Raw genomic sequence first — 23,204 nt, 5'->3', positions numbered from 1 at the left:
AATGACACTGGCAGGGAAGGGGTTAACACTAGGGGGGCAAGGAAGGGGTTAATTATATTCCCTAGGTGTGTTCTAACTGAAGGGGGGTGGGACTGACTAGGGGAAATGACAGATCACTGTTCATACATTGTATGAACAGACGAACAGTCATTTCTCACCCTGACAGGACCGGGAGCTGTGTGTTTGCACACACAGCTTCCGGTTCTCGCTCTGTAACGAGCGATCACGAGTGCCAGGGGCGAGCAGGGGGCACGCGTGAGCCTCCGGTGGCGTGCACTCGCCCCTAATGGCTGAAATGCGGAATGACGTATACCTACGTGATTTTGCGCAGCCAAGCCGACCTGCCACGGCTGGTTGGCTAGTGACTAATGTATACTTAGATGTTAACCTGAGATTTAGCTGTAAACAGTAATTCTGATTGGTCTTTCAGACACCAAATTAATTTAAGTTCTCAGTTTCTTTTGAATAGTTATTAATAATTAAATACAGTAAAACAAACTTGCTTTCTCCATTTATTTATAAAACTTCTTTTTTAGTTGAACAATACTTATCTTGTCATGCATTTCACATGCAAGGAAATCTTGCTGTCAAATAAGAAAATGTGACTTGAAATGAAGAATAGTGTTTCTTCACAGTAAAGGTGGTGTTGATGAAAATATTAGAAATGGATGTTTTGGATGTTACCTTGACATACGAGTCATGTTTAACTACAGCCCAAGCACATTTTGTAATAGGCATGCATAATTACTGTCAGACTTTTGTTCTGTTCATTCCTCACATAAAGACAACGGTACATTAGCAGACGGTCAAATAAGGCAGCCTTCTTAAAATATCCCTGGCTATCAAGGTTAATTATCTGCAAATACAAAATGAGCATAGTATTATATGTCATGTCTTTGTAACAGCAGGCAGTTAGAAAGCCATTAGGCACTATGCTGGATGAATACGCAACACAGTCTGGGTGAAGTAACTTTTTTCTAATTCAATTATATGTTTAAATATTGAACTGTAAAATAATTTGATTGAAAAAAAAATATTTATGTCACATTAAGAATACATTTCATAATTTTATAAAAATATGAATTATTGCCTAGTTTTATATATTTTACAAATATGCAGTAGAAATACTGCAATAAACCTAAAATAGATTTTATTATACATTTTAATATTCTCAATGCATTTATATTTGAAACCTACATCGTGTAATTAGTGATATAATTTGTATTTAATAAAATCCCCAGGCAAATGTAAAACTCTTGTAGCCTGTATTTAAATTAGGACCATGCTGTTTTTTTGTGACTTTTTCATTTTGCGCTGAATGCAGAAGTTTGCAATTCACATTTCCATTGCATTCTTATAACTTCTTGCATACCAGCTGAAGTTACAAGTTAGTTTCACAAAATAGGGTCATGTAATGGCTTCTAAAATTATAGCAGGACAAAAGTAAGCAGCAAGTAAAAGCAGTTAGTGAAATACTTTGCTCAGGTGTTTAATCGGACCCATATACAAATTTGAGGGGGAAAGTTCCCTTTACTTTCTTTTTCCTGCTGACACTGACAGCTGTTTGTGTGTGTAGTTAAATTTAGTGTGTGGCAAGTTTTCCCTGGTTAAGGGCACTTGACTTCCTTCCTGTCTACTTATTTTCATTAGTGTGATTGTCAGTCTCACAGACCAATCACAATGCGTGGAAGGTGGGAGGGACTGACTTGGATAATCAAATATTTCCTAGATGAAGTTAAAGTGTTACTAAACCAACAACAGTAAAATTAGTCTGTATATGCAGTAAAGCATGGTGTTAACTCTCCACATTGTGTAAAAAGGCCATTTGATCCTGTCTTCTCTGATCATCCCCTTCTGCACATGTTCAGTTTGGTGTGTATTGCTAGAGTTATTATTATTATTATTATTATTATTATTATTATTATTATTAGTTTGTGTGCATGTGATCAGCACAGGGCCAATCAGCACTGTCCAGACAAATAATCAAGGGTCATGCAGCCTCACAGGACAGTCAGAGGAGAATGAAAACTCCTCCTACAAGCTTTAACCAGTACTCGGCCTGACACAGATAGATAGATAGATAGATAGATAGATAGATAGATAGATAGATAGATAGATAGATAGTCTTGCCTACACACCATCAGTTAGAAATCCGATTATGTCCAAAGCGGTGACGTAAAACACAACGACGTGCTGAGAAAAACGAAGTTCAATTCTTCAGAGAATGTGTCGACTTGATTCTGAGCATGCGTGGATTTTTGACCGATGGATTTCCCCACAGACAATCGTTTTTTTCTATAGTTTTTTTAACCATACGAACATTTTAAAACAGGTTCTATTTTTTTCACCGATGGGAAAAAAAATGATGGGGCCCACACACGATCGGTTCGTCCGATGAAAACGGTCCATCGGTCCGTTTTCATCAGACAAACCGATCGTGTGTACAGGGCATTAGAGGTGATAGCTGGAGCTATTTCACAGCCTTCACCTAACTCCTGCAGCTGCCCCTTTTCACCAAACTGTAAGGTATAGGCTATAAAACATGTAAAAAGCCAAAAGACTAATCTATGTACAGTAAATGTTTGATAGAGCAGAGCACTATTCATCCTTTTAAATGTAATTAACATTCTCCTAGCATCTCTGATGTCTGATGACTACATAACTGACAGTCTTTCTAGCGCTGTCCCATTAAAAAGTCACACCATGGGGGTTTTTAAAAGATGCCAACTGTCAAACCTAAAAGATAAAACAAAAACTTTAGACTGAAATTCCACTATTGTTTGGCTATGTACTTCCACTGAAATAACAGAAGTACTACCACTGCAAGTATAAAATATAGGAACTAAGGGCCAGATTCACAGCCAGCGGGCGCAACGTAACTTTTCTGATTTAAGTTACACCGCCGCAAATTACACAAGTTAGTGCCTGATCCACAAAGCACTTACCTGGAAATTTGCGGCGGTGTATCCTAATATCAGTCCGGCGCAAGGCGGGCCAATTCAAATGGGGCGAGTCCCATTTAAATTAGGCGCACTCCCGCGCCGGACGTACTGTGCATGCTCCCGATGCTATTTTCCCGACGTGCTTTGCGCGAAGTTACGTTGCGCCGAGTTTTGTGTTTTGCGACGGGTAAAAAAGAGTTGCGGTGGGAAAAATAAAAGATTTGAAAAAAATTCAAAACCGACGCGGGAACGACGGGTATACTTTTGCATGGTAGAGTACCTTTACACTTTTGTAAAGGTACCCTATCTTTGTGACGGCAAACTAACACTTACGGCGACTTAACGAAGAAAAAAGCCTTGTGGATCTCCGTAAGTGCTAATTTGCATACCCGACACTGGATTACGACGAGAAATGCCCCCAGCGGCGGCCGCGGTACTGCATCCTAAGATCCGACAGTGTAAGTCCATTACACCTGTCAGATCTTAGGACTAGCTATGTGTAACTGATTCTATGAATCAGCCGCATAGTTAGAAACAGAGATACGACGGCGTATCAGTAGATACGCCGTCGTATCTCTTTTGTGAATCTGGCCCTAATTTACTAAAGGAGTACTTTGGGAGTGCAGTTGCACTAATTCCCCCCAGAACTTATTGAATGTGGTGAAGCTCTGTTGATTTCCATCATCCAAACAAAAATGCAGTTTTCTTTAAATTTTCTTTGCACCTGATTGGGTATTTGACTGGGTTCTGTGGAAAATGGGTGCAACTGCACTTGCATAGTGCCCAGTCACTTTGCCTTTAGTAAGTCAGCCCCATTGACTGCTTCGGTTTATACAGGTACAAATATGCATCAAAATGTTTAACCAAAGATTTAACAGTAACATATTAACATTTGATCTTATTTTGTAAGTAGATAACATAATGATTTATGTAAATAAATAACAAATTGTGGTAGCTGGCCCCAAAACAAATATGTTCATATTCTTGTTTTAGGTTTGCGAGGTACATGCATAGGGCCACAAAAAAAATGACATATCATCTATACAGGATCATGGTGGCAGAGGCTGGAAACAAGATTCTGCAAAAACACATAAAATGGTCTATAAAGTGTTTGTATATACAGTAAATACACATAGACACGTAGAGGTCCATGCAGCACTTAGACACTCAAAATTCGACTCTCGTTCTATTAAAAATGATTGACCATTGACGCACATTTTTATATCCTTTATTTTGATTTTATAGATCAGTAAAAGTTTATTAATCTGTGCGCACAACGTGCATGCACTGATAAAAAACAATAGAACTGCCATCAGATCCATTAAAAAAGTACACTGCTTTTTTTTTGCAGCCGTGTGCATGAGCTCTAAAAGACAACACTCACATGTTCCTGACAGTTTGACAGTTGCCCTTTAGCTTTCCATTATCAAGAAGAAAAGTTTCATTGCAGATCTCAGAAAAGAGATCACTTGTATATGATGACCTATTTTAAACTAAAAAAATCTGAACAAAAATAATAATTGCTGCACATATAAAGTACAGGCACATCTAGAAGCACCTATACATACCAGCATCAGACACACATTTTACTGTCAAATCCCCCTCTGTTTATCAGGGAGAGCTCATGCAATTATTGATAGGGCCTAGACTTATCTGTCTCTTCCTGCCTCCAGCCCATTTCCATAGCTTCCAACTGCTTATTGTCATCCTATTAGCTGTTTTCTTCCTCTTTTCACTCTGATATGTAGACCATGCTATATAGAAAGGGGTCTTTTGAATTAAAGTGAATGTAAACCCACTCTCATCCTTTCTAAACTACTGTCATAGTGCTGATCTATAAGGATATACATGCCTCCTGCATGTATCCTTACCTGTCAAATGTCTCCCCTTTGTCTGTTATAATAACTGAACAACTGCAGATTCTGTGGGTGGGTCTGTTGTCTGGAGCTCTGTGGGTGGAGTCGTGATGTCAGTAGACTCCCCGCCCACTTTTACACTCCCCTTGTCAACATGCATTTTTTCCTGTGTATTCCTTACACTAAATTCTGCTATGATCACTAACATCCAGTCAAAATCCAGAAAAGTAACCACATGACTTCAGAAAGGGTGTGGGGGTGGGAATTAAAAAAATAATGCCTGTCTCCAGGCTAGTGCATGAGATATGTAAATAACCTGTCATTCACAGCAAGGGGGAGGAACGGACAAAAGTTTTCTCCTGTTTGTCTGTTTAATTTCACTGAAAAAATAAAAGAGGATTGCTCAGAGCTGGATTAACTCTTTGTAACAAGACTGGGCACAGATGATAGGAAATCTTTTACTCTACATTGTAACAGCAAGAAAAAAAAATCGGGTTTACATCCACTTTAACAAAAGTTTATTACTGCACCAATTTTTTTTTCCAAAATCTAAATTGTTCAATTTTGATTTTGAAAATCCTGCATATACCATGTTTCCCCAAAAATAAGACCTACCCTGAAAATAAGACCTAGCGTTATTCTCCAGGAGGGCTGCAATATAAGCCCTACCCCAAAAATAAGCCCTAGTTACAAGAATGCTTGTAAAATCCTATAATCCAACATATTACAGTATTATATAATGTACAATGTGTGTTTCTGTAATATAATTGCGGGGAAGAGAGCTCCGGCGGGAAACAAGTGCAGAGCTTCGCTATAACAAATGTATTTGGCACAAGTATATTACAGAAACGCACACATTGTAAATTATATACTACTGTAATAGAGTGGATTATAGGATTTTACAAGCATTTTAACTCAGTTTACACTGGGGATTCCTGGCAGGGAGGGAGAGGGGGAGAGAAGACTGCACATTACATGGTAAGACCTACCCCAAAAATAAGCCCTACTGTGTCTTTTGTTGGCATAATTAATATAAGACCCGGGCTTATTTTCGGGGAAACACGGTAGAAAAAAATAGTGCTATCAAGGACTTGTGTATTTAATCAATCTTTTTGTGTTTTTAACTTATTATGGTCCTCATAGCTGGGGTGTTGCAAGTGTCCTTTGTCTACATACTTTGTGATAAAAGGTATCCATCTTTAGTATCTTAAAAAATTGTGAGGTATACATTTCTACATTTCAATTTGACAGGGAGGCCTGGGTGTGCAGAAGGTTATGGCAAACTCTGACACTAACTAGATAAAAGGTTTTTCTGTAAAAACATGCTTTGAGAATCTGCTAGCGTTAACTTTAGGGCCATGTACATTTCATCTGTAGCAGTTTTGTAATGTGAATATTCATTGAAATTAAATAGAAATTCCAAACTGAATCACTGGATTCCATTTGTGTAGAGCTATTACAATTGACTAGTTCTGACATTCACCTTATGCTCACATTACTTGTTCCTATCTTTTTGAAATTTGTCACATTCATTATCTTTCCTGTACAGAATACCTCAAGTGGAATGAAGACTATTGTCTCAGGAGGTTCAATGGATTTGGGAGGGATCTATACAGTTTTAGCACTCTATACTTTATAACCTACATAAATGAATACATAAAAATAATAAATATAATTGTATATATACACAGTGCCTTGGAAAAGTATTCATACCCCTTGAAATCTTCCACATTTTGTCATGTTACAACCAAAAATGTAAATGTATTTTATTGGGATTTTAAGTGAAAGACCAACACAAAGTGGCACAAAATTGTGAAGTGGAAGGAAAATGATAAGTGGTTTTCAAAATCTTTTACAAATAAATATGTTAAACGTGTGGCGTGTGTTTGTATTTATCCCCCTCTACTCTGAAACCCCTAACTAAAATCTAATGGAGCCAATTGCCTTCAGAAGTCACCTAATTAGTAAATAGAGTCCACCTGTGTGGAATTTAATCTCAGGCCTCGTACACACGACCAAACATGTTTGCTGAAACTGGTCCATGGACCAGTTTCCGTGGACATGTTCGGTCGTCTGTACGGCCGACCGGACCGGATTCCCGGCCGGGCGGACAGGTTTCCAGTGGATAAATGTTTCTTACCATGCTAAGAAACATGCCTGCTGGAAGCCTGTCCGTCTGACATGTTCGGTCGTCTGTATGACTCACCGGACATGTCCGCTCGGCCGAAAGCCCTCGCATGCGTCGAAGTGATTTGACGCATGCGTGGAAGCATTGACCTTCCAGGGTCGTGCACGTCGCCGGGTCATCGGCGCGGCCACGGCGTGGCCACGTCACAGAGTATCCTGTCCGCGGGGAATTTGGTCTGATGGTGTGTACAGCCATCAGACCAAATGATCCCAGTGGACATGTCCGATGAAAATGGTCCGCAGACTGTTTTCATCGGACATGTTTGCCCGTGTGTACGAGGCCTCAGTATAAATATGACTGTTTTGTAAAGCCCTCAGAGGTTTGTTAGAGAACCTTAGTGAACAAACAGCATCATGAAGGCCAAGGAACACACCAGACAGGTCAGGGATAAAGTTGTGGAGAAGTTTAAAGCAGGGTTAGATTATAAAAAAAATATCCCAAACTTTGAACATCTCTCAGAGCAATGTTCAATCCATCATCCATAAATGGAAAGAGTATGGCACAACTGCAAACCTATCAATACATTGATGTCCACCTAAACTGACATACTGGGCAAGGAGAGCGTTAATCAGAGAAGCAGCCAATAGGCCCATGGTAACTCTGGAGGAGCTGCAGCGATCCACAGCTCAGGTGGGAGAATCTGTCCACAGGACAACTATTAGTCATGCACTCCACAAATCTGGCCTTTGTGGAAGAGTGGCAAGAAGAAAGCCATTGTTGAAAGAAAACCATAAGAAGTCCCATTTGCAGTTTGCGAGAAGCCGTGTAGGGGACACAGAAAACATGTGGAAAAAGGTTCTCTGGTCAGATGAGCCAAAAATGTTACTTTTTGGCCTAAAAGCAAAATGCTTGCACATCACCCTGAACACACCAACCCAACTGTGAAGCATGATGGTCGCAGCATCATGTTGTGGGTATGCTTTTCTTCAGTGGGGCAGGGAAGCTGGTCAGAGTTCATGTGAAGATGAATGAAGCCAAATACAGGGCATTCTTAGAAGAAAACCTGCAAAAGATTTGAGACTGGGGCAGAGGTTCACCTTCCAGCATGACAACAACCCTAAACACACAGCCATAGCTACAATGGAATGGTTTAGATCAAAGCATATTCATGTGTTAGAATGGCCCATTCAAAGTCCAGACCTAAATCCTAATGGGAATCTGTGGCAATCTAGCAATCTGACAGAGCTTGAGCTATTTTGCAAAGAATAATGGGCAAACATTTCACTCTCTCAAAGCTGGTAGAGACATCCCTAAAAAGACTTGCAGCTGTAATTACAGTGAAAGGTGGTTCTACAAAGTATTGACTCAGGGGGGCTCAATACAAATGAACGCCACACTTTTCACATATTTATTTGTAAAAAATATTGAAAACCATTTATAATTTCCCTTCTGCTTCACAATTATGTGCCACTTTGTGTTGGTCTATCACATAAAATCCCAATAAAATACATTTACGTTTTGGGTTGTAACATGGCAAAATGTGGAAAATATTAAGGGTTATGAATACTTTTTCAAGGCACTGTATATATATTACACTTTGAAATTCCAACAATACAAGGCAGCTTAGCCACATGCTTAGCCACATGCCTTGAAATAATAATTAAACTAGACACTGAAAATAGAAAAAAAGAAAAACATTGGCAAGCCAGGTATAACCTATCCTTCTCAAATTATGCTTGCGTTTTTTTGCTAATGGCCTAGGACAGTGATGGCGAACCTTGACACCCCAGATGTTTTGGAACTACATTTCCCATGATGCTCCTCTACACTGAAGACTGCATGAGCATCAAGGGAAATGTAGTTCCAAAACATCTGGGGTGCCAAGGTTCGCCATCACTGGCCTAGGAGGATGAACATATTTTTCTATTTAGAAAAGTTTTACCATTGTATGTAGTATTTTTTTCTTCACAGAAATGTTCTGATATGAGACTCTTCTGTCAATATGTGTGGCTTAAATGTTGCTCTATGAAACAGCAATGCAAAAACCACTTGCTGTGCAAGCCTTTTTATTGAGACTATACCTTTAGTGAATCCTTGCAAAACTTCATAAATAATGTTACTAGTGTAAAGAGTACTAATTTACCCCAGCAGAAGAAAGCTAGACCTCTGAATTCAAAAATATTGTTCTCCTAGCTACCATCTCCAAAGTCAGACACAAGCCCAGGACACTATTCAATCTTGAACCTTGGATCCCCCACATCCTCCATGCCTGCAAACAAGTCCTTTTCCACTTGAGGGGGCACCCCCACTTTCCAAAAATTGGTAACTCCTGTTATCTTTTGTGGACACCTGTTTGGCAAGCATTTCAGTTGCATAAGTAAAATAAATTTAGGGGAATTCAAAATTGACCCAACAACCTGCATCCAATTCAGGCAAGTATCTGTGCCGATGTCTGCAATATTATCAATAAAATTCAGGTAGGTCTTTAGTTCCTCCCAAAAGATAAATGTAAGCAAAAAGGCCTGGGATAATATCTGTCACTGGATAGACAGAGCTTGATGGAGAACTGGGAAACTAGTTCCTCATCAGGTCAGCTTTTCTTTTGAATGACAGAATACAGCAGTGGGTGGATTCAAACGCTGCTAATGGGCTAAATAGTGGCTATGAATCTGCCCACTGCCAAGTGCTGTCAAACAAAAGGAGAGTGGGGCTTATGAGGAACTAGTACCTCAGTTCACATTGTGTTTATATACCGTACATTATTTACACAAATCAACACTATTTATTTGTTTGTGAAGGTAGCGCTGTAATTTTTTGTATATTTTAATCTTGTTTTAGAGACTGTTAGCCTCCCAATCCTTGGTTAAGACTCTTGAGCCAGGTGTCTGTACTGTAGCCCTACCTATGGGATCTAAGGGCCAGATTCACGTACTCTAGCGGCGGCGTAACGTATCGTTCATCGCAATTGCCTGATTCACAAAGCACTTGCAATGAAAACCTACGCTGGCGGCCTCCGTCGTAAGCCCGCGTAATTTAAATGGGCGTGTGCCATTTAAATTAGGCGCGCTCCCGCGCCGGACCTACTGCGCATGCTCTGTTTCATAATTCCCACCGTGCTTTGCGCGAAGTGACGTCATTTTTTCGAACGGCGACGTGCGTAGCGTACTTCCGTATTCTCGGACGTCTTACGCAAACGACGTGAATTTTTAATTTTCGACGCGGGAACGACGGCCATACTTTATACAGCACATACGTGTGCTGAGTAAAGTTAGGGCACCCAAAACGACGACTAACTTTGCGACGGGAAACTAGACTAGCAGCGACGTAGCGGACGCGAAAAACCGTTGTGGATCGCCGTAACTCCTAATTTGCATACCCGACGCAAACTCCCCCCAGCGGCGGCCGCAGTACTGCATCCTAAGATCCGACAGTGTAAAACAATTGCACCTGTCGGATCTTAGGGCTATCTATGCGTAACTGATTCTATGAATCAGTCGCATAATACTCTGAGAGATACGACGGAGTATCTGAGATACTCCGTCGTATCTCGGCTGTGAATCTGGCCCTAAGTTTTTGTATGTTCAGCTCTTCAAAAACCACCCTTATCAAGGAAATTTCCCTTTTTACTTCTATTCACAAATGCCCTATTACTCCTTTCATTGTAATTTACACCTACTACTTCCTTTATATAAACAGATACAGGTTTTAAGGTAAGTAAAAGCATCCAGTTATTTTTTAAAACAAGTCAGCTCTTTTAATTTATCCATAAATTTAATTCAACTCAGTGAACCTCCAGTGCAAAATAATCAACATCATCAGTGAAAAAAATAGCAGAAACAAAATCTCAAATCTTCCATCATAACTAAGTATATTTATTTTACCCAAATATTAATAAACATTTAAAAACATTTTAACAGACCTAGTTAAAAAAAAAAAAACAGGCTACCTGTCCTATTGTGTTATCAATCACATTTGAAATCTTGTAAAACATGGTGAGAATTGAATACAATTGCCAATATAAATAAGTTTGTGCATTATACTTACACCTGGAAATAAGTTTGAGATGCTCAGTGAAAACTGTTGAGTGCTGTCACTAGGAACAGATCTGTGCATTATAGCAATGCTTACAAAAAAGCCTGCACTGACAATGGAAAGTTTTTCTAATTCTACTTATTTGCAGAATTTTCTATAAACTTACTTCCAAATAAAGTATGGTACATACTGTAAATTTGCAAGTTCACTAAAAATCATATGATGTTATCATTAGTAAAGAGCTAAAGCAATTTAGTTCATACTTAAAAATGAGTTACTCACACAACATAAAATCCTTCAACACAGCTCAGGGTAGAATTGGGGGGTCAGTAATTAGCCACAAAGGCCTACAAAACCTTCTAATGGCTAATTAGCTGTCATAATATCATCAAGACAGAGCCTGGAAACCCAGATACATTTTAATGAGCCTTTAATTTATCATATTAGCAGGACAAAAACAGGACCTAATGCAGGCAGTAACAATTTCTGTGGACATATAAAAGAATAAACATTATGAAGTCTAGTGTTAGTAAATGACTGTAATAGGCTGTTATGACTGCATTTAGAAAAATGGACATCATGGGTGGGTATGCTGGGATTTCATAAATGGATTAGCACTCCTTCCCCTCATCCCCTCCTCAGACCCTTTGTCCCGATACACACGAGAGGATTTATCCGCGGATACGGTCCAGCGGACCGTATCCGCGGATAAATCCTCTCGAGGATTTCAGCAGATTTCTATGCGATGGCGTGTACACACCATCGCATTGAAATCCGCGCCGAAATCCTCTGGCGATGACGTGTCGCGCCGTCGCCGCGATTATGACGCGGCGACGGGCGCGACGCTGTCATATAAGGAATTCCACGCATGCGTCAAATCATTACGACGCGTGCGGGGAATCCCTTTGGACGGATGGATCCGGTGAGTCTGTACAGACGAGCGGATCCATCCGTGGGATCCGATTCCAGCAGATAGATATTCTGTGCATGTCGACAAATATTTATCTGCTGGAATTCGGAAATATCCGCGGATAAATATCCACCGGAGTGTACACACCATAGAATCTATCCGCTGAAACCCATTCGATGGGATTTATCTGCAGATAGATTCTATCGTGTGTATGGGGCCTTTGACTAGTTATGTTATTTCTGCAAACATCTTCCCTAGGGGCCACAAAAAACTGTTGCTTCATATTGATTTTCCATCAATATGAAGCACGCACATGTCGAGAATCATTCTGAGGACTAATGACCCACTGGATCAGATTTATCCTACATTGAACTGCAATTTAAAACCACAGACCAGGAAACACCTTGTTAAAGGGTTAGTAAAGGAAAACAATTATTTCCTTTAAAATAACACTCTGTGCAGTTCGTTTTGCACAGAGTGGCCCCGATCCACGTCTTCTGGGGTCCCTCGGCGGCTGTCTCTGGTCCTTCTCGTTAGTACTGACCACAGTCATGCGAGAGCTCGCATGGTGGTGAGTAATTGCGGGAGCACTCCCGGGATACATCGAGCGGCCATAGCCCCTCACTGTATCATTCGGCCCCGCCCCTCGGCGCGCCGCATCACTGGATGTGATTGACAGCAGCTCTAAATCTATCAGCGGCCAGGCTGAGCAGCGAAGAGGATCTCGGGACCACATGGGACTTTCGAGGGGTCAATAAAGTATAACGGGGGCTCGGGGGGGGGGTGGCAGCATTAGATGTTTTTTAACCTTAATGCATAGATTGCATTAAGGTGAATTTTTGTTTTACTTTACAACTCCTTTAAAGGGGAGTTCCAGCCTTTTTTTATGTTTAATACAAGTCAGCAGCTACAAAAAGTGTAGCTGCTGGGTTTTAATAAACAGACACTTACCTGCTCCATGGTTCCAGCGACGCACCGGCCGGGGCTCCACTCATCTCCCCCCCCTCTCCGGCCAGGGTCTTCATTCCAAGTGTGGGCACCCGGCCGTGACAGCTTTCGGCTTCACGGCCGGGCACCCACTGTGCATGCGCGAGCGTCACTGCGAATGCGCGAGCGATGCTGCCCCATCCGATTGGACAGGCGATCGCCTACAAGGAGGGGCTGCAGTAAGGCGATTAAGCTATTTGCCTTACCAGCCCCTCGGCGGAAGGAGGAAGTGGGACCCTCCTCCTGAAGCCCCCACTCCCCCCCCCAAAAATGTAAGCGGGCGAGGAGTGGATTAAGTGAAAGTTCCATTTTTGGGTGGAACTCCGCTTTAAGAACTGTTTTTATTCCCATTTATTCTGCTGTTTGCTGTTCCTACTGTTGTTTGTTTTTGTGTTATCGTTATCTGTAAATATTTATGCGTGCACCATTTTTCTTTTTCTTTCATTAAATGATGTTTTAAAATCACTAAGTTCCATCTCTAATACACTAAAGAAGAACTTAAAGAATTCCCAAACTCTACTTTATTTCAAATTCTGATATATCCCTATCTGCATGAGTATTACAGATGTTTTTTTTTTGTGTGGGTAAAAATTTAACAACAGAGTTAGCTGATCCCAGTGATCATTACTTTCACTATGCTGGCACTGAGATTGTTGTGCCATGGGTAAAAAAAATCTCTCTGCATTTTAGTGACCCAGCACTGGTCACATATTCACAGTAGCAGCTGGTAATTGACACCCCAGTTTCAAAGCACCTATAGTATTTCATCTTAGGAACTACTAGTGCTGATTTCCTATGAAAACATGTTCATTAAAGGCAATGTGATAATATAACCACTTGATTTACCCCCCTTCATGACCATGCCATTTTTTGCTTTTTGACATTACATTATTTTAACTGACAATTGAGCGGTCATGCAACGCTGCACACAAATTATATTTATATAATTTTTTCCACAAATAGAGCTTTAGTTTGATGCTATTTGATCACCATTGATTTTTTTTTACTACAGTATAAACAAACAAAAAGACCAAACGTTTTGAAAATAAACTGCTACAAAGCATATAATGCTACAAAACATATCCAATAAAAAATTAAATCAAAATTCATCATAAGTTTAGGCCAATATTTATTCTGCTATATATTGTTGGTAAACAAATCCCAATAAGCATATATTGATTGGTTTGCACAAAGGGGTATGAATACTTTTTTAAGGCACTGTAACCAGGAAGGCTGTTTTCATTATAAACAGAAAGTCAAAAAAGGTCACAAATCAGGACTTATATTTTATTTGTGGCTGTCTAAGCATTTGCTTGTTGCTAGAGGTTTCCATTAGTCCATTTTGCAAAACTGTGTAGACCTTTTATTTTCTGATAATGTCTTAAGTCTAGGTTTCCTATTTACATTAGGGCCACATACAGGAAATGATTAGCAACAAAGTAATTTGAAAAAAAAATTGGCTGTGTACTGTGTGGTAACTTTTCTTTATCAAATATGTATTGTTTGCTTGAAACTAAACACAGTTCTTTACCTTGCTTTTTCTTTTACAGGTTATTTTGATCATGAGGATGGACACGGATCTTGTGAAAACAAGTACTGTGGCCTTGGAAGACATTGTGTAATTAACCAAGAGACCAGACAAGCAGAGTGTGCATGTATGGAGCACTGTAAACCTCATTATAAGCCTGTCTGTGGCTCAGATGGAGAGTTCTATGAAAATCACTGTGAAGTTCACAGAGCAGCGTGTCATAAAAAGCAAAAAATATTTATGCTTCACAATGAAGATTGTTTTCTTAAAGGTAAGCTAATAAGGCTTCACTTGGTTAAAAGACTTGCATAAAACTGATGTATTGCAAAAATGTTTCTAGTGCTTTAAATTGAGCTATGTCTTTAAGGTATATCTAAAGCCAACGTTTTTGAGTAGAATAGAAAATATTTAAAATCCTTCCGGTGTCCTGATCGGAAAATGTAGATGTACGATATGGATATAAGATATAGCCAAAGGACAGAACAGGCAAAGAAATGATTGCCTACTGAAAGATATAACTCCTCCACCAAAGTGTGCTATTACCCATCTTGCAAGAATATATATACATAAGCAGAGATAGAGCAGCATTCCCAACATAAAAGGTTCTCTTTATTTAGGCCCAGATTCACAAAGGAGATACGACGGCGTATCTCCAGATACGCCGTCGTATCTCTGAGTTGTGCCATCATATCTATGTGCCTGATTCTTAGAATCAGTTACGCATAGATTTCTATTAGATCCGACCGGCGTCGGATTGTAACTGCATATTTACGCTGGCCGCTAGGGGCGTGTACGCTGATTTACGCCTATAAATATGTAAATCAGCTAGATACGCGAATTCACGAACGTACGCCCGGCCGACGCAGTACAGATACGCCGTTTACGTTAGGCTTTTCCCGGCGTAAAGTTACCCCTGCTATATGGTGGCGTACATGCGGTGTACCAATGTTAAGTATGGACGTCGTTCCCACGTCAAATTTTGAATATTTTACATCATTTGCGTAAGTCGTCCGTGAATGGGGCTGGACGTAATTTACGTTCACGTCAAAACCAATACGTCCTTGCGGCGTATTTGGAGCAATGCACATTGGGATATGTCCACGGACGTCGCATGCGCCGTTCGTGAAAAACGTCAATCACGTCGGGTCATGGTTATTTTACATAACACACGCCCCCCTGTTCCAAATTTGAATTAGACGGGCTTACACCGGCCTATTTACGCTACACCACCGCAACTTACGGAGCAAGTGCTTTGAGAATACAGCACTTGCCCGTCTAAGTTGCGGAGGTGTAACGTAAATCGGATACGTTATGTCCGCGAAAGATACGCCGATCTACGAGAATCTGGCCCTTAATCTTTAGTTCAAAGCAGAACTACTGTATACCACCATTTACTCTATATTACTTTCCTCCAATTTTAAGACATGACTATCAATGACAACTATCAATGACCAAAATATGAAAATAAAGTAATCACCTACCCTTTAGTGAATCAAAGACATTATAACATGTATTACAGCATGTAACACAACAAAAATATTATTTAACACTCAAATGTTGCCAGGCATAAAATAATATCTCATACAAATTATGATTTAAAGGAAGGAGAGAAAAAATATATTTGATTGTTTAAATATTTGCAAATAATACAACAAACATACAGTACAATTTTAATAATACCACGCCTGGATGTAACAAACCCTGTTTTAAACACAGACCTTTTTACAGAATAGCAACAGCAGTGTATTTTTTAATTGCTTGCTGCCAGAAATGTTTTCTGATGTACAACTAGCAGTGGCAAGGAATTTTACTCTGCAGGAAGTTCAGAGCTGCACTCATGAAGACCTTGTAGCCAGAGAATATGGGATTTACTAAAGGCAAATGTTCACTTTGCAGAAAAAAAAGTGAATAGTCTATGTGCCTTTCGTAAATCAACTCCAATGCTGTTATAAAAATTGCAGGAGGTATACACTGACAATGAGAAATCGTCAGGCTATCCTTTAACCAGGACCCTACATATCAAATACCTAGGAAATCCTTACATGTACAGAATATGGTTTGGATTTACTAAAGGCAGATAGACTGTTAAATTTGCAAGGGAATTTTCTCTTATCTTAGTGATTGAGGTGAAGCTCTACTGACATCAATCATCCAATCACGTGCAAACAAAAATACTGTAGAATTAAGGTACCGTTACACACTGTATTCAACTCGGGGTAAGGTAAATGAAAGACAGGCTACAGCTCAAATCATTGTACATTGGTCACGCCCCTCTAAGATATTTCACCCACATTGAACTTAATCGTAGAGGTCCCTTGTCTTTCATATACCTTTCACTGGAGTTGAATTAAGCGTGCGGCGGTACCTGTATTCTATATTATATCTTGGAGCATGATGTGCTCTATCTCTGCCACCAAATTAATACAGAGTGTAAACCTGGGAGACAGATACTGCAGGCTTGGAGTGGCGCCAATCCTTTGTGGTATTTGGAAGGAAAAATACAGTTTTTTTTCTTTTCCTTGCATGTAATTTTGTATTCATCAAAAAGTAAAGAGTCTATTTGCCTTTAGTAAATAAAGCCTTAATATAATGAATAAAGTCGCATCAGACATACACTGACATTGAAGAATCACCAGGACTTGCGAGAAGCCTACATGTCACATATCTATATTTAAAAAAGTTGTTGTCTTAATCCGAAGGACCAACAAAAATGCAAATTAGAGCTTGGTGGTGGTAGATTTTTTTTTATTTTTAATTATAGTTTTCATTGTACATATTTTTTTTTTTTTTTCCTCATTGAAAATGTACATTTAAACCAGCATTTTTCTAAAAACTTTTTTTTGGCTTAGGATAAAATAGGAGAGTCACTTTCTTTTCTAGAAGGTGCCACCTGGATACAGATTACAAGGAGAAAAGATCCCAGGCAGTGGTGCTAACTATACATGTGCACACTGAAATATTTCATTTCGGAATTTCGTTTTCGTCCGAAAAATAAATGTATTTAGTTACTCCCGAAATTTGTTTTCATTTATTTTGTTTTTTGTCAAAAAAATGCATTCGTCCAAAAATCCAAATTAATTAAGGTAGAATCTGTCATTGAAGGCTTATGGGGCCAGATTCACATACAATTGCGGCGGCGTAACGTATCGCATTTACGTTACACCGCCGCAAGTTTAACGGACAAGTGCTTGATTCACAAAGCACTTGCCTGTAAACTTGCGGCGGCGTAGCATAAATCCGTCCGGCGCAAGCCCGCCTAATTCAAATGGGGCGTGTATCATTTAAATTAGGCACGTTCCCGCGCCGAACGTACTGCGCATGCTCCGTTTGGAAATTTCCCGCCGTGCTTTGCGCGAAATGACGTCGCACCAACGTAATCTTTTGAACGGCGACGTGCGTTAGGTCCTTTCCTATTCAGGGACGACTTACGCAAAAAAAAAAAAAAATTGACGCGGGAACGACAGCCATACTTTAACATGGCAAGTCTAAATATAAGCCACGAAATAGCAGCCATAACTTTACGCCGGGAAAAGCCGACTAGCGATGACGTGAGAGAATGCGACGAACGCGCATACCTTCGTGGATCGCCGTAAGCAGCTAATTAGCATACCCAACGCGAACTCCACCCAGCGGGCGCCGAAGTATTACACCTACGATCCGAAGGCGCACAAAGCCGTACGCCTGTCGGATCGAAGGCAGACGCCGTCGTATCTTGGTTTGAGAAATCAAACTAAAGATACGACGCAGCAAATTTGAAAATACGCCGGAGTATCAGTAGATACGCCGGCGTATTTCTACTGTGAATCTGGCCCATGGTGTCTGTCGAATGTTCTATGTAGAATCAACGGAATCTTAAAAAAAAAAGAAGATTTGACGGAATCTTTAAAAAAAAAAAAATCAACGGAGCAACGAAACTATACGATGCCTCAATCGTACATTTCCGGTCTAATCTTCCGCCTACAAGCTATAGAAGAATTCTAATGTTGTATGGCTAATAATAATTATATTTATTAATTATTACTACTAGTCAACCAACATTAGAATTCTTCTATAGCCTATGGGCAGAGCATTTCACCATAAATGTCCGCTTGCTGCGATCGTATGTTTTTAGCTACTTCGTCGAAACTTCATGTCTCTCTATGTCGAATCTTTTCTCTCTATGTCGAATCTTTTCTCTCTATGTCGACTCTTCTTCATGTCTCTATAATGTCGAATCTTTTCTCTTTATGTAGAATAATATTGGACTAATAGAGTTAAGGTTAGGCACATTCGACCGCAACAAAAACTAAAATAAAGCATTTGTTTATGTCGGATCTTTCGGTTTTCGTTTTCTGTGCTTTCGTTATCGTTTGTTAAAACGATAACAAAAATACCTGAAATTCGGACGAAAATGCATTCGGACGAAAACTAATGCACATGTCTAGTGCCAACACTTGTTTCAGAAGAGTGGGAAATGACCTTTCCCTCTTGTATCCATGACTCAGTGATTTCCATTTTTCTGGTATCCATGACCCCAACAGGATATTTCTTTTCACTTCCTGTCTCAGATACTGGTGCCCTATTTTATCCAAGTTTAATGAGATGTTAGTACTCCAATTAATACCCCCACTCCCGGTGTTACTTCCAGGTATCTTGGGATCCGGCACTGTGATTGGCCGGAGGCACAATGGCATCACTCCTGTGCGTGCGCACGTGCCATTACTTCAGTGCACATATGCCGATCACATTGGCACATGCAGGGGACAGGGGACATTGCCTAAACCATCCAGGTTTTAGGAGATATCCGGGGTAGGCTTACCTGTAGCAACAAGTGGTTGTAATGTGTTTACAACCACTTTAAGCAACCCCAACAAGGAGGGAGGAAAGAAGGAGAATACAGGGGGGAGAAGAGTGGGATGCAAATGGAGGAAAGGGAGGGAACAAACTCCCAGACAATCAAGCAAGAGTACCAGTCATAATCCAGCTACATTGAGCAACACACAATCCATACACTCCCACCAATCAAATCCAACATTCATCCCAACTACACCTGCAACACACCACAAGCAAAAGTAGTGGTCCGCATACCCCATAGCTGGAGAAAAAAAGTGAGAAAGGGGGAAAAAGACAGTGATGACGCTCCCGCCACTGAGCTGACCTCGCGACACACCATTTAAACCCTTCTGCCGGGGAACAGACCAGTCCAGACTTCTAGACTATGGTCAATTATTTTACTTGTCTTTATACTGATACTTCATATGTCATCAAATACCAAAAAATTAAACAAGGGAAAAGGGGAACAAAATATTCAAATGGAAAATACAAGGGCAACACATATGCTAATCTGGAATGACTTGGTACAAGGGACCTCATTGATCTTAACTGAGAGGATACATCTACATAGTACACTGCAGAAGAAGAGGACATGTCTCTAAAGAGGGTTATGTCTCTAAATGTTATACATCTGTGTAAAGTATTATGAAGCTCCTCTTCATACTTCTGCTGTAGTATTCTGTAGTATTTGCCATAAAAAAAAAGTATTCTACTTCCATGTAGATGTTTCAAGGTAATGTATATCCTAGATAAATTACCATGGCTCTATGTAAGTAGAAGAGGTATCTATGGCTCTACTTTAAGTACTCCAGGAATGTAGTCCCTTTATTAGCACAAACAAAAAAATGTATTTAGCAATCGCAGTAAAGTAATGATTTAATAAAAAAAAATGTAAACACTATTAAAAAGTATTGAAGCTGTTAAGGAAATTAAAACAAAAAAAAAAAAGGAAAACATTTAAATGTTTTATAATATATTCAGCTGGTGAATCCAATTTATTAAATCACAATTTAATGTTTTTTTCTGCATATTGAATTTACTAGTGTTCCTTGAAAAAAAGGAGAAAATTATTAAACAATATCTCCTTTAATGATATGAACAAATGATGTTGACCTGCTACACAGTGAATATGGCTGGTACAGGAAGGACTAACACACAATTCCAGCTTCAGTATTATCACTCAGAATTTCAATTCCAGCTGTAAGCCTTGATAAAGCCCATGGGTATATTTAAGAGCAAGTTAAAGTTTAATAATGACAGCTATTCAAAACCCACTAAGATAAGTGTCGAGTATAATTCTATTGATTGGCAAGAAAAAACATCTTGGATGGATGCAAAATACATTCTACTATCTGGGGAATACAAGAAATGTCTATTTTTTAATACCTTCTAATTTTCTTATGTAGCCATATTTTAAATCCTTGAAGCATGACTTAGGGTGGAAAAGTAATGTCAAGATTCTTTTTTAGCTATGATTTCTAAGACATTTTAATGTAACTGACTGTTTTATCCAAGCAATTTGTATACTTTAGGGTCTCTGGTGGATTAAATAATCATGAAATTTGGAGAGATGCAGTGTTTCACTAAATTACTTTTTATTTGTAATATTGTGCATGTACAAATTACATGTATGTACACTACCTATTTTTTATTGTTGTTATCTCATTGTTGATTAGGTTTGGGTGAATCTGCTTGGGTTTGATTTGCAGGGAGTTCATTTCTGTTTGAAAGTTTGTGAAACGTAAACATAGCAATTAAACTAATTCAAGGCTATAGGGCAGGGATATGCAATTAGCGGACCTCCAGCTGTTGCAAAACTACAAGTCCCATCATGCCTCTGCCTCTAGGTGTCATGCTTGTGGCTGTCAGAGTCTTTCTATGCCTCATGGGAATTGTAGTTCTGCAACAGCTGGAGGTCCGCTAATTGCATATCCCTGCTATAGGGGGTGAATTTTGACACAAAATTCTGGTCATATTCAAGAATGATGGGCAAGCTGTTACAAAAATTGTGCATGAGGAGCTGGGTATGGCAATAGGGAACATTTAACAAAGCAAACATTTTTTTTAAATACTATACAGTGAGGAGAGGGTCTTTTTCAAAGCAGCTTGGAAGGAAACATCGAAAAAAACACCAATCCTTTAAAATACATGCTTAGTACAGTAGGTGCACGCGATATTGTGTCAATCTCGCTCCCTTTCTCGGCGAGATTGAGCACCTACGAGCCCCATCGCGGGAGCCAGCGCCGAGCTGGCTTGCCGCGATGGAGACAGAGCCGTCATAGAAGCGACGGGAGATCCGACTTGGATTCCCGCCAATTCTACACGTGTGCGGCGTTTGTTATGAATCCTGAGGGGGAAGTCCCCGCCGGATTTTAAAAAAAAATTCGGCATGGGTTCCCCCCTCAGGAGCATACCGGGCCCTTAGGTCTGTTATGGGTTGTAAGGAGAGCCCCCCTACGCCGAAAAAAAACGGCGTAGGAGGTCCCCCTACAATCCATACCAGACCCGTATCCAAAGCACGCTACCCAGCCGGCCAGGAAGGGAGTGGGGACGAGCGAGCGCCCCCCCCCCCCCTCCTGAGCCGTACCAGGCTGCATGCCCTCAACATGGGGGGGTTGGGTGCTCTGGGGCAGGGGGGCGCACTGCGGTCCCCCCCCACCCCAGAGCACCCTGTCCCCATGTTGATGAGGACAGGGCCCCTTCCCGACAACCCTGGCCGTTGGTTGTCGGGGTATGCGGGCGGGAGGCTTATCGGAATCTGGGAGCCCCCTTTAATAAGGGGGCCCCCAGATACCGGCCCCCCACCCTAAGTGAATGGATATGGGGTACATCGTACCCCTAACCATTCACCTGTAGGAAAAATGTCAAAGTTAATAAGTTAATAAGTGAGTGACGTGTGGACGCCATCCCCTTCATTTCTCCAAACGAGTGGCTGTTGTTCCTGGATACGTCCGGCCGGCGTTACAGGCCAATTGCTGTTTTTTTTATCTACAAATGTGAGTTGTATATTCGTTTAATGTTATTTTAAATAAATCACCCAGATTTTATGCCATGTGGAGCTCTGTCTTGTTGTTTTCTATATCCATCGCTGGATACGGCTGGGTTCTAGTGCAAGTGGAGGATCTACTACTGCCTTAAAATCTTTGGTTAAGAGATATGTTGATAGTGGTCCGGCAGGACCTGAATTTCTGGTAAGCAGCTGCATAATTGGTGGTGGATTCACATCTGGTGTTCAGTTACAGCATTTCTGGAATTTCACGGGTGTCTTCATAGCCATATGGACTTATCATCTATCTATTTTTCCAATTTTGGATTCTATGGACTTTTTTACAAAATACCAATTCTGTGATTATCAATTTTAGCAAATACTGCTATCACGGTTTTTATTATTTGTGTTATTATCTGTGTTATATTGTTTAAGTCACTGCAGTTTTTGGGCTCACACCAACCACTGCTTAGGAGGGACTGGCAGCCACGGCTTCCTGACTCTGCTATTTGCAAATATTGCAGTCACGATTGACACATCCCAGTGTCATTTGACTACTGGGTTTACACACACCAGTGCTCAGTGGGAACAGGTGGCCACGCCCCCCTGATTCCACGGACGAATCTATACCTCCAGTTTAGATTCACTTGTTAACGCACATATTTGGTCACATATTTGACACAAGTGCACAATTGAGTTTAGCGCAATTATCCCCCCTTTTTTTCCCTTGTTCATAATTTGTTTATACACAATTTAATTGCCGCTTATCAATCTCAACCTATCATCTTAGCGCAGTTGTTCCCAAAATTTTCCTCTAATAAACACACCACACAAGGGTTTTTAAAATAATTTATTTTTCTGCTCCGGAGGCTCCCCCTGTCTTCTTTAGCTCTGTTTACCAGGGGGGGCTTCTTCTTTGACGTCTTCGGGTGGGGGCCGCTCTTCACCGCCGTCCGGTTCTCTTCCACCGCCGGGGGGGTCGCTTTTATAAAAGCGCCCACTCCTCGGCGGGTTTCCTCCGAC

General features: G+C 40.4%; 1 protein-coding gene across 2 annotated transcripts in view; it reads left to right on the top strand.

Moving 5' to 3' along the window:
• FSTL5 (follistatin like 5) overlaps nucleotides 1-23,204 on the top strand; it is an 803,249-nt gene that overhangs the window by 380,835 nt on the left and 399,210 nt on the right. For both annotated transcript variants that reach the window (XM_040332604.1, XM_040332598.1), the window contains exon 4: nucleotides 14,406-14,654. In XM_040332604.1, coding sequence (XP_040188538.1) covers nucleotides 14,406-14,654 — 249 coding nt within the window. The remainder of the gene's footprint in view (nucleotides 1-14,405; nucleotides 14,655-23,204) is intronic.

Source organism: Rana temporaria, chromosome 1 (genome assembly GCF_905171775.1).
Source record: "Rana temporaria chromosome 1, aRanTem1.1, whole genome shotgun sequence".
NCBI lineage: Eukaryota > Metazoa > Chordata > Amphibia > Anura > Ranidae > Rana > Rana temporaria.
This window is presented reverse-complemented; position numbering and strand designations above follow the sequence as displayed.